General features: G+C 37.8%; 1 protein-coding gene across 11 annotated transcripts in view; it reads right to left on the reverse strand.

Moving 5' to 3' along the window:
- Positions 1-13,055, reverse strand: part of MTMR1 (myotubularin related protein 1) — a 37,972-nt gene that overhangs the window by 15,852 nt on the left and 9,065 nt on the right. For all 11 annotated transcript variants that reach the window (XM_038123115.1, XM_038123112.1, XM_038123111.1 and 8 more), the window contains 10 exons: positions 12,824-12,899; positions 11,921-12,015; positions 11,607-11,714; positions 11,104-11,205; positions 10,326-10,409; positions 9,594-9,743; positions 8,659-8,847; positions 7,990-8,175; positions 5,234-5,440; positions 4,368-4,460 (listed from right to left, as the gene is read on the reverse strand). In XM_038123115.1, coding sequence (XP_037979043.1) covers positions 4,368-4,460; positions 5,234-5,440; positions 7,990-8,175; positions 8,659-8,847; positions 9,594-9,743; positions 10,326-10,409; positions 11,104-11,205; positions 11,607-11,714; positions 11,921-12,015; positions 12,824-12,899 — 1,290 coding nt within the window. The remainder of the gene's footprint in view (positions 1-4,367; positions 4,461-5,233; positions 5,441-7,989; positions 8,176-8,658; positions 8,848-9,593; positions 9,744-10,325; positions 10,410-11,103; positions 11,206-11,606; positions 11,715-11,920; positions 12,016-12,823; positions 12,900-13,055) is intronic.

Consider the following 13,055-nt stretch of genomic DNA (forward strand, 5'->3'; position numbering starts at 1 on the left):
AGTTTACCATCAGCTATATACAATAACCCTTTAATCCCTTTTTTTCTGTATGGGAAAGTAAATCTTGTACATCTGAAATGAAAGAATTCTTACTCCCCTGAGCACCATTTGCTATTTTATTCACAAGCAGACGTTACCTGATATATTCTAAGACAAACAGTCAGAAATCTGAAAATGGTTCTCCTAATCTGTAGAGCTCAAAAAATTAATAAAGGAAGAAATTACTGCAAAATGCATGGGCTGCTGCCCATTCAGATGGAAAAAGTCCTTCTTCAATCAAATTTTATGGTAAGACTACCTGTGGCAACTGCTTGATGTGCCAAAATAACTTTGTGTCCAGTGTGACATGGAATGGTAGGCATTTAGAACAATAACAAATTGAGAAGACTTGAGGAAAACTTAAGAGGTAGCATTTCTCTCATTTACAATAAAGAGCATGTAATAAGAGAATAATGTTCAGGACAAATGAAACAAACTTTGTGCATTCCTTCTAAAAGAGCACATCTTCAGAGAAGTGTTAGAGAGAAAGTTTTAGATTCATAAGGCAGAATTTCCTGCTACATGGAGAAATCTTAAGTCAATATTTCAGATGTGCAGGAAGCAGAGGACTGGTTTCTGTTTTGTGCCACTAAAGAACACTGAATACCTTGGCAAGTGCCTCAAGAGCTACTTAAACTGAAGATGACTCCTATAGTTAGGAGGAATAACAGCAATTGGGACTGCGGGGGAACTAGCTGATCCAGAAATTCCTCTTCAGTGTCAGCTGTGATTTATGAAGGGCAAATGTTTATTCATGTTGAAAGTAAAGAGCTGAATAACACACTATGGGTGTGCTTGTATTAAACCCAGAAAGAGCTAAGTTTTAAACAATGTTTCATAAAAAAAGAAGATTGATCTAAGACAAACATTGTAAAAGCATTCTCTTTCCAAGACTTCTCCAGCTAACACATACCACCTTTCGACTGAAAATTTTAAGTAAGGAGATCATCAGCACCATGACACAGAAAATGAATGGGAGCCTTCTCTTCTATGACTCTGCTAGAGATTGTGCACTGTTCACCAGCACAGTGTGCTCACACTGGGGCTTCTCTTGCAAATCATGGGTTGTTTTCAACCTCCTCACCATTTGTTTTCATAAAGCATAGAGGAAACTAAGATTATCAAAATCCCTTTTTCAGTCATGTTCATAAGTTAACTACTTTTGAACTTCCTTCTCTCTAGGAAATCATGCCAAAACTTAATTACAAAACAATGATGTTAAAAACACAGCTATTACTTTACGGAAGTACCAACAGAACTTGACAAGCAGGTGTGCTGAACCAAGTCAGGAGAAAATTCACTGGGTCTCAGATCTCAGCCTGCTGTGTCCAACTCAAAGCAGCAATCAGACACAGAGAGCAAAAATAATTTGCAAAGCATCAAAATGATATTTGGAAAAAACTTTGAAGACAAAGTGTCTCCTAAAGGGACTCTCTTTAACTGAAAGCATTTAATGAGCCTTGTCACATCAGGGTTCTGTGTTGTGACAGGTCCATACTAATCAGAAGGAGGCCGACATGGCCACTATTCCAATCCAGTGAAGCATATTCAAAATTCCATACATCAGTGCTTGCTCTCCAACTAGTTTATTAATAAGTGATAGCACTTTATTGAAGCCTGGTCTTTGGATACAAGAGTTGTACTGTTGGAGCTGATGTATCAAGACTGTAGAGCTTCTATTACTGCTGCTGAAAAATCACTGACCTAAAAATGCCTTTCTCTGTAGTTCCAAGCCTATTAGCGTCTGCTTGAAGATTCAGGTGGAAAAATTCCCCAAATGGAAATTTACTTCTTCTCAAATCCACTAATTATGAGAAAACACGCGGGTCATTAAAATCTCCCACTTGTTGCTGCGGGAGTTGTTGGAGGCTTTTGTAAAGTGGCATTTAAAAAAATAAATTATCTTGTTTAAGTCTGATGATGAGAAGTGGCATTTGATTCAGAGACATGCAAAACACACTTGCTTTTTCATCAATTAACTTGTTCTGTACTACAGTAACATTAAAACACTTGGCAGAACAACTGTGCAATGGACAATAATGGTTAACTGAACACTGGACAGAGGAACAGTGCACTGCTGAATCCAGTGAAAAATGCATCTACAGCCACAGCTGACACTCAGTAACAAACAGGATGAAACTTTCTGCAGACCTTCCTCCTGTGAGGGTTCTGTGCATGAAAGGTAGGAAGTTAAACTGCAGTGCTACATGCAAATTTTACAGTTCTGTTCCATTTTTAACCAGGCAGCAGTATTTCATCAGCTCACATGTGGCCTTTCCAGTTGGACATCTGCTACTCAGTATCACCACAATTTACTAACAGAGGAGGGAAATCACTTCACCATGAGGTTTTTTATTAAAATCTGATGTCAATGTACTTGCTCTCAAGTTCTCTGTTATTTTGTGTGTCATGAAGACCATAAATCCAAGGGGAAATATAAGGCTGTCAAGGCCTAAATTTCATTGTCTGAAGCTATCTGGATATTTGTATCTTAGTGGGAAGTTAGAGATTCTCTCACTGTTTTAAGGTGACTGTTATAAGAATGTAACTCTTAGACCCCAAAAGAGACTATTTGCTTCCTTTTAGCCCACGCCCAAACCAGTGCCCTTATACCCCCCAGTAATTAACACTTACTTAAGCTTTGGAACATTTCACATATGTTTACCATGAATTCTAAAGCACAAAACTATCTCTGTTTTATGAGCAAATGATCTACACAATGATAAAACAGAATCCTGTTTTTCAAAGGTCTGTGTCAAGGTAATCACAGTCTTCACATCTATTCCCTTAAGTGTTCAAGTCAACTGAAAAATTAAAGTAAGTGGGAAAGAATTGTTCAAGAATAACTTTTTCTATTTTTTTTTTTTTTGCTGTGCAAAATTAATGATTTTTCAATGTCACGGCTGTTCATGAATTTCAGAACAATTTCTGGATCCAGGTTTTGAACAGATGTGGTATCAGCAAAATGTTTCATAGATTTCCCCCTCTGCCCCCATCCCTTTCCCTTTTTTAAACGAGAGGCAACTAAACTGTTTATAGCAAGAAATAGGAGGCAGCAAGGGAGATCACAAAAACAGAAGAGGCTGCTCTCAATTAAGGATCTCCCCAGAGGACTTTTGTTCCTACCAGGTGTTTAGAACTGCTCCTCTTTGCTATTGTTATTAGCTTTCCTCTGAAAGAGGGACAGAATTTTTCATTTATTTTCTCCAGCCCCACTAAACAGCACATTAATGCTGAAACACAGATAAACAGAAAGTCTACAAGACCCCCTGGACAAGGGCCCAGTGTAACAGCAGGGAACTTTCATAAAGCACCAAAGATGACTGTTTTGAATACAAGTTTTGGAAACTATGATGTAAGTTTTAAGAACCATGCTCAGAACAAGAAGACTAAGGTAAGAGATCTGGGAGTGCTAGGATCATATGGAACCAGACTGTTACCCTCCTCCCTTCAAAACAAATCACATACCATAGAGATTTCAGTGTAAAAGCTTTTACCATAAAAGCACAGACCCCTGTTAGGCTTCAAGGAGGTAAAAAAAAAGGAAAGAAGAAGAAAGAAAAGATAGAGGGGAAGGTAAAAACCAAAGGAGTCAATCAGTGAGAACTTCTAAATCATTTGGAAATAAAGCCTTCAGGTGGACAACCTATTTCAATAACCCCATTGAAGAATGGTAATACAAAACCACAAAAAAAGCTTAGGTTTTTGCCCACGGAGGCACAAATAAAAAAAACAAAGACTAAATACATTTGATAACTTAACAATTCAGAACAAAAATGGGAATCTGAGTATTTTGGTATCTTAAGAATCACTAATTTCAGACATCTCCCCTGATCTAGAGGTAAGAGCAGTGATGGAAGTAAGAAAACTTATCAGAGAACAGGCTTGTGTGGTATAAATGCTGTCCTGTATACATAAGAATGAAAATGTTCACATTTGAGACATATATAAATGAACTCTCTACTACCCTCAGTTCATAATCAGCCCAGATTTTTGCTGTTTCTTAAGGACAATACAAATTCATACAAACATTTACTCCACCAGTGAACATGCAAGCAAATAATTTATTTCATCAACAACTCTTTATATAAACAGCAAACCCTTTGTAATCCTGTTTTAAACAGAAAAAAAATGCTGGTATTTTGGTTTCAAGACAAAATCTCTACTCTAGCTCCCTGTACCTCACTTTCAACAGAAATTTCCTTCTGCAGCTACAGAGCCACCAACGTCAGGTAAACATGCTACTACTCTGTAAAGGAATGTGTTCTCCTACACAAATTATGTTTCCAAGATAAAGACTCATATAAATACACTCTTCAGCATCTTACCTGTCTTGTCATTTGCCAAACACAGTCAATGAACTGCAGGAAGATGGGGGATCTGTCAGCATCTGCGTGATCATCATCTCCATGTCCCACTCGCTGGAATCAGAGCACAAGGATTTCAGCCTGGTGTGTCTGCAGTACCATCCCAACACTGCAAAGCTCAGGAACTATTAAATATGCTCCAGGAGTGAACAAGACAAGCAAGTCTTCCATAATGTTAACCTGTATTTTTCAACTACTAAAAATGCATCCCAATATTAACTTACAGACATGCCTTCAGCGTTGAGCAGAGCTGGAAAGCTCTACCAGTTGCTTCCCCATCTTCTACTGCCAGCCACTGATTTCTACCAGTGAGTGAAACTGGCAGGAATTTATTAAGACTGAACTGAAAAAATGGTTATTCCATATCCACCTGTCATAACTACATGCCATTTCTACTAAATAATCCTAAGAGTCAGAGCCCACAGAATGTCATAACAATTTATTCTAATTCCCCACTAGCTCATGTGTTAAATAAACACTTCAACCTTAAATCAGAGTAATAACTCCAGCCATTTTACACTTTAGAAACCTTAATTGTTTTCCTTGGTTCTCCATAACATAAGTTACAATCCCTCATTCTCATAAAAAAGCCCCATGACTTTTTCTCACCATTGCATTCAAACCACTTCATTTTTATGTACTTTATATTATACGTCACATAGAGGTTTCTTGTTAAAAATGAACGGATCACAGTTCTCTGACACACTCAGATCATTAAAAGGACACCACAGACAATAACTAAAATGCATCAGAGTACTGTGAAAAAACTGCTATTCAAAGTAAAAGCCCTGAAGGTGACAAACTGTACATTAAATTTTCCACCTTACCATTGCAAATCGATGTCCAAAACTTATCCATTCTTTCTCTACAAGAACTTCAAAGCCCTTGATGGTTCTGTAATAGCTGTCCAGCATGAGCATGGCCAGTGCAGTGAGCTGTGCAGTTCGATCCCAGCCATCACTGCAGTGCACCACTACAGAGGTCTTACCAGACTCAATTTTATCCGCAATTCTAACTGCTCCAGCAAGAAGCATCTTAAAACAAAAACAAAGAAACAAGTGTATTAAATACTACCAAAACTTTACTAAAAACAAATTAAGATTTTATACTCTTTAAGTCATTATGTTTTAAAATTTCAGATTAACTACATAATCATCCTGATGCTTTCAGTTGGAGGTTTACAAACAGTGGTGTGCATGTCCCTAGAGGTACAAACACAGTGTGCACTCTCTTGCTCAGACAGAGAGCTTACCAGCTCTCCATTACTAGCAGCACATAACAGATGAGCCTGGTTATACCTTCTCTAAATTAATTGATATTCTGTATAATGATGAAAAGACACCAAATACTGTAATCTATTCCAAAGGCAGACGTTTTGAGGTTTTCAGAAGTTCATTTCACATTAACCAATCACTCTATCTTCCTCCATTTTCAAGTTCAACTGAAACTACTGAGTTTAGAGAATAGGACAAAGCATCCAGCTAGTCTGTACCAAAACACAACCCAAACAAACCCAGAACCCTCTGGCTGGGAGACAGTTCTGATTTGTTGTTGCATGAAGTATACATGACGTGCAGCTTCTGAGCTGACCATCAACAGCCTGGATTTGGTATTATGATAGAACTGAAGGATGCCAGAGGGGAAATACCAAGCAACAATACAGAAGTGTCTGTGAGAGAGCAGGGTTTTTGGTATGAACTAGTTAACTGCCAATTATCTCAGTTGGAAAGCTCTATTGCATTAATATTAACCCAGTTTGGTCTTCAATAAAAGCAGAAAACAAATCTATTTAGCATACACGTATGCAATAGCTTGCTTTAAAGAGAACACAGATGCCTCTGAAGGAAAACAGCTGGAACTAAATAGAACAGGTACAGGAAATGAGCAGGGAATGGGAGACAGAAAACACATTTACTATTAATTCAGCATATATCTGAGGAGTATGTGAAGCACTTCATTCCACCTCGGACAAGAGCCTTTAGAAAACAGCTTCCTATACAAATTTATTATTCTTTACAGATTTCTCGAACCTTGGTAACTAGCACAGTATTTCAGTTAGGGCTCCTAACAAATAACTGGCTCTGGACTGGTTTACAAAATGAGAATTGAAAAACACTTAATAGCATAAGTTTTACCCTCAGACAGAAAATATTCCCGGTATGCAATAAGCTCCAAGTGCCTCTACTCATGTTGTTATTACTGTCTGCACATACTGAGGGTTACTGGTGCCTTCACCCCGAGACCATCTCTGGAGCACTGTGGGTGCCAGGGGGTGGAAGGTGAGTTTCCAGTAATGCATTGCATTCAACTGGCACACAGCCACACTGTGGCTGCCCAGAAAACAGCAGATGTGTTTAGAGTAAAGCTGTGGATTGTCAGTGCTATTGCAAGCCAAATCAAAAGGCAAAGAACTCGTGGAAGAAATCTCAGAGAGATACTATCAATACAATAATGGCAGCCTTTAAGGAATCAGCCCGCAGCTCCTGCTGTCAGTACCATTAAAGTGAAGTAGCAGGTAAGGGACAGATCCACGAGGAATGTCACACATGCATCAACTCTTCAAAATAATTTAAATGACATTTCCAATTGCTATGCTACTGTCACCTGTCTGACAGTGGTATCAAAGTTCACTCCTGACACTGCCTGATCCAAGAACCCCACCAGAGTCAGTGGCAATGAAAGGTGACCACAAACACAAAACAGACAATTGTAAAAGGCCAGGCTGATAAGAAAAGCTTTCCAGATGTTTAGATTCCCAATGCTATTTCAAATAGTTCAAATTCAAGAGAACAAGAAAATTAAAGTGTTTACAAAACATCATTAGATTTGGCTCTTAATTCGTGTTTGCTCCCTCTACTGGCTCTGCTGCAGTTGTCAGCAGGCACTGCTTAACAGAGTGTCAAACGAATGAATGATCCCAAACATGTTTTGCATGAGTGACATTTGAACCAGCCTCTAATCAAACAAATTACACTCCATCCATATTATTCATAAACAGAAGATTTAACGTGGTAATGAAAAGAACTACTCTACAATAATTGCAAAGGTTAGTGAAACTGACTGTAAAACTGAGTGTGGTAGTGATTGATTTTAATATTATGTTAAATAATAGGGCAGATGATAGCCTGATAGATCACTGGTCACAAACAGCTCATGAAAATGTAGGCGCCCATCACAAGAACTGTAACATTGCACTGAAGGAGGGAAGGATGAGAACGACTGCGGAATTCAGAGTCAAGTTCTTTTGGCAGTGGCTCAAATATACTCTGAAGTTCTCAGTGCATTCTTCCAAACAAGAGGGATAACCCTGGACTGCCCACAAACATTCCTTCTCAAGAAAATAAAACACAGCAGTAAATATGATACTGTATTATTGGGAATTAACTAGAAATACTATGTTATTATGGAATGCTTAAAATGCTGCATTCCAAGTGATTATTTAAATATTACGCTTTTCCACAAGATTATTCTGATGAAAGCAACATGCTGGAGTTCCAGCATTATTTTAGCAATATTTTCAGAAGTGCAAGTTTAAAACATGGTTTAAAAAAGTAATTGACTTTTCACGCCAAAAGCATTTTACCCTTATATATTCCAGCCAGTGGGTGGAGTCCACGTTCGACAGCCACCGAGTCTCATCAATAGTAGGATAAACAATTTCTTTAAGTTTCCTCAGGGATTCTCTCATGACATGTATATTATGAATCTCCAGAAAGACCAGCTCTGCATTTGGGTAGGCACTTTCACTTTCATATCCTCCACCTTTAGCCTGTCATTCAAAAGGTAAAAACAGACAATGAGAAGAACATGTATAGGACTTCAGTATAAGGCAGAGAGAGTTATTTTACTCAAGTTTTAGCATTTTCTGAGAGAAGGGATTATTCTAGTGCTGATAAAAACATTTTTGGCTTCTGTTTTTCTAAAAAAAATGGGAGGTTTTTTTAGGTGAAAGAAATTTTAATTGCAACAGGCTACATTTGATAATAAATCCATATACCTTCACCATTTTAGTAATGAAAGATTTGGCCTTCTTAGTTTTACTGCATAATTTCTCAGCTATATCTTCATGCTGCCTTTGATTCCTGCCACCTTTCTAAAATGGTACAAGCAACTTACCTTCCTTCCCCTGCCCTCTTCAGGCACCCTTTCTTAACTCTTCTCAACATCAGATTCTCCACGTTCTGATATCTGGCTCAAGCTTCAGCCTTGTAATGAGGCTGATGAACTAATGCCAGTTATGACAGAAACCTACCTTGTTCGTATCTGCAACACTATTCTGCCTGGCATCAAAGATGATAAGTTTATGTGACTGAGCATTGGCATCCATAATTGTCTGCAAATATTTTTCATCTTCCTTGCAACGCTTATCGTTTGGGCCAACTGATGGCTGGCTGCATCGTGTTATCGTTGCTTGACTCTCAGGATGAATCCAGGATAACACCTGGAACAAGAGAAAACTATTTAATTTACTATGTTATTGTAAAAGCATCAGGCCAGAGAACAACCAGACAATCACACTGCCTATCTGACATTATTTCCTGGCAAATCAACAAATGCAAGTTTAAGGACAGGCTGATGCAAAAACATATTGATAGCACAGCACACTAGCACTGACTGCTCATCCCAAATCTGAGCCTGAAATACAGAGTGATTCTAAGCATCTTAGCTTTTATTTCTAACAGCAACTAAGCCTGTATTATTCTAACTGGGGAAAAAAAAGGGCAATGGAAGAATAAAAAACTGCTTTCATGTGGAAGAGTACGGATCTATATACTACCTTGCTAAGCATGAAAACCAACAAAATCTAACATATTTAAAGGGGTTCTAATGCTACCTTGTCTATTCTCAAGCAAAGCACTATGGCTATGACACATTCTACTCCAAATCAGAACACAAGCTAATACATGCCAGAGCATGAGGTACCATTGTGGCCTACAAGTGCTAATCCAAACAAAAAACTCACTACATAGCACAATAATTGTGCAATCAAACCCACACTCGAGTTGCTCCCTTCAGTTCTAAACCCATTGAGTCTAATTCTTCTTTCTTTTCCCTCCACCCCAACTCAGGAAGGAAGCCATCCCACCGTTATTTAAAAATAAAACCTAAAAGAGTACCAACAATTTTTTAAAAGCTACAAATTTCTAAAACACTTCTATTCTATTCTATTGTACAAATTTCACTTACAGGAACTCTCCCTTTTGCTCTAAATGCTGCCACTTTTGAGAGGTCATCATCCTTTACACTGGTTGGCACAACAAGAACAGCAGGGTATGTATCACAAAGCTCATAGGTGTTGTTAATTTTGGATATTTTCCAACTCTCATTGGGCAAGCCCTGTATGGAAACAAAAAAATTTTGCATTTTTCAGGTTAGACCTTTACATATCTCAGCTAGGGGCAATGAAAAATTTTATGTGCTGCATACTTAAAAAAAAAGGCATGCCCACTTTTTTTTTTAAATAAGCTATAAACTTAGGTCTTCATGCTGAATCATAAACCAGTGGAAGTCTTTATACTAAACTGATAACTAAAATAACCATATGGAAAATGCAGATTTAAAATGATAAACTATGGTTCCTTTTCTGTTTAGTGATGCTTATTCAAATCCAATTTTTTATAATGCCCATGTTTTGCAGAAACAGCACTTGAAAAATGTGGATTTCAGAACCATGTCAAGTTAGATCAATTCACTCAAGTACTCAGCATCTGTATCTCCACCAACTTTAGCAGGTGCTGAACACACTCAAACCCAGGCCACTTGCATTTTATTATCTACACATGAGATGCAGAAAGTCAGTCTAGGTAGCAAGAGCTACACAGACTGAAAATGATGAGTTTTTCTGTAATATTTTTTCTTTGTTTAAATGGCTCTGAGGGAGATGGAGAAAAAAAATACACCAATTATTCTATAACTTACCTGCCTCTTATATTCTGCCATTGGATCATACACTTTCCAGCCATTAACAGCAAACTTTTCTTTATAGCTGAAGGCAAAAAGAGGCTAAAACCAACAAAACAAAATCATAAATTACTGCCTGACAGCTTGTAAGGACAGTAACCCCAAAACAGTCAACACTCCAGTATTTCTAATCTAAAGAAAACAAACATAACACCTTCAGTCAAGACTGGAAAACACTGAGCTAAAAGAAGATAGTTTTTTCCATTAAGTATGAGTTCCATTAAGTAGGAGTATTAGTTTAAAGTTCAAAAAACTAAGATAGGAAACAGAAAATAGAAGTTACTTGCTTCTGATCACACAACACATCAACAGCAATGCCAAGATGAGAAAATTGGTTTCCTACCTCCCGACCAGCTCCTTACTCACACAAGCAAATGAAATAGAATTCTGCAGCTAACTAATAACAAGACTAATTGTACCTAGTTGTTGTATTAGATAGAACTTCTAGATTAAATTATCTACTGCAGAAAATAAGAGTCAATGCATACATATTTTTAATCAGCAACATTTAGCAAACCTAGATCTCAAGGGTTATGCACAAATTAACTTCACCAATAGCAGGACACAGCCGTGTTTGATGAATTAATGCAAAATGCACACAGGGTCAGAGTGGCCTGCCTGTTCTGCAACAGATTTTATGAATCAACACTTCAAAGTTTGCTATACAGCCCTTGTATTTCCTCTCCTACACTTTCCCAAAAGAGGAGTGACAGACTCTCTCCATCTCAAGACTTACCAGCCCATTAGAAACAGGAAATGCACGTGTTACAAGGTTTTCAAAGATCTCCAGTCTGTTCTGCTCTTCCTGTTTATAGGCCAGCCGCAAATTTCTCATATCCTGCCAAAAAAAAGTTACAGTCTAACTCTATAATAAATTAAAAAAAAAGAAAAAGCAGTTACAAGACATTTGATTGAATGAAGGCATATATGGAACATTTAGTCACTGACATCATCGAACCCCCAACAGAACAGAGTTGTGTAAGCATTCATGAGAGAACTAGGACTGTCACTGGAGATGCTTGATATAAAAATTGCCACTTTTCCTTTGAATTCACTCTTCAGACAAAAGGCAGAAGTGTTTAAGACTGCAAGTGTCATAGAGGAATTGAAATAAATGAAGCACAATTCAAATACAGGGAACTGATCAGACAGAAAAACAGCACATGGGATGGCAGATTCTTCTTACAGAAAAATGAAATTAAAATAATTTACTATTAATAAATCTCTACCATGCCTTACCTTGCAAACTATTTCTATACCACATGAATTGTCTCCATGGCTCTGTACTCCAATTTTTTCAACCCTACTTATAACTCCAAGGGGAACATCAACAACAAAAGGTGGATCCTGAAATTTGTATATAAAACAAATAGATTTTATTACAATAGAAGAAATACAAATTGCTATTACTGATGTGTGTTTCATTAGAGCCAACAGTAATTCTAGTTTAGTAAACTGCTGTGAAACATCACATTTCTCTGAATTTGTCACTTTCTGAAATCTACTTCAGCAACATTCCCACCTGAAACAACAGGCAGATAGTGCAGCCTTACCCTCTCGACACTCTTGATAAACATTCTGAAGTCCGTCACTGTGAGCGTACCGCTGACTGCTCCCATAAATGGGCAGATATACATAACATCCTTAGCTGGAAAACAAATCAGTTAAAGCTTTGTTTTACTATTCCAGACATTTGTTGCATAACAATCTATTTTCACTTGAAACTCACAAGATTTTGGCAGCTCCATAAGATTTTGATGCTTGACCTCTTTAGGAAAGTCTATTCTTGGAGAGTTGTCTTTATCTCAACAATGAAAGCAATCAAATTCCTCCACTGCTCCTCAGCAGCTCCTGAGCACTTGGGGCAGGGCTGCAGCAAGGGCAGGCAGGTCCCCAGCATCTGCAGGTACCCCAGGTGCAGAGCACCCTCACTCACCCCAAAGACAGAGCAACCAGAGTGGCAATTCCTGATCCACATGCACCCAATCTCCAGGTAATTCAGTTCTATGCCCATATCTTTGTTTTCCCTTTTTTTTCACTGGTATTCTTTCCTAGCCAAGTACTGCTCTGCTAACACAGAGCTTGCTGTCACATGCCAAAGTGAAATAAATCCCACTAAGAACTGGAAACTAAGTTCACCATAACTTCATCTTTTTTGCTGTAAGAATTTTGAATCTATGACATATCCTCAGCACCTCCAAGCAGAAATACAATATATAAACCTCTATGGAACAAAAAATCCTTAGGAAAAGAAATACTATCTATACAGAGCAAGTCATCCTCTGTATCTGATTTCTCCTTCCTACATCAGGATTTACAAGACAAAGAAGAGAAATTCACATCTAATTTTAAGTGGCATTAAATGAAATACCAAAAGTCAAAAGGAAGTAGTATTCTGTTTTTAAATAAACCAGCAATTTAATAGTATTCAGTGCAGTACTCAGTGGTACACTTACCGATAACTTTGATTGATTCTCCAGGAAAAAGTGGAGCCTCTTCCATCTGTGCCAGTTTGTTTCCATCCCGCAGTGCCTGGCAAAAATCCAAAATCATGAGTAAATCTCACTCTCCATCTGTACCACATCGATATATTTTGATGCAAAGTGCTTTTACTACCAGATTACTGGAACACAAGAAGTGTGTCTTTTTTAAAATCACACAACTGTACTAAACAGTACCACAGTAAAA

This window comes from Motacilla alba, chromosome 4A, assembly GCF_015832195.1.
Source record: "Motacilla alba alba isolate MOTALB_02 chromosome 4A, Motacilla_alba_V1.0_pri, whole genome shotgun sequence".
Lineage (NCBI taxonomy): Eukaryota > Metazoa > Chordata > Aves > Passeriformes > Motacillidae > Motacilla > Motacilla alba.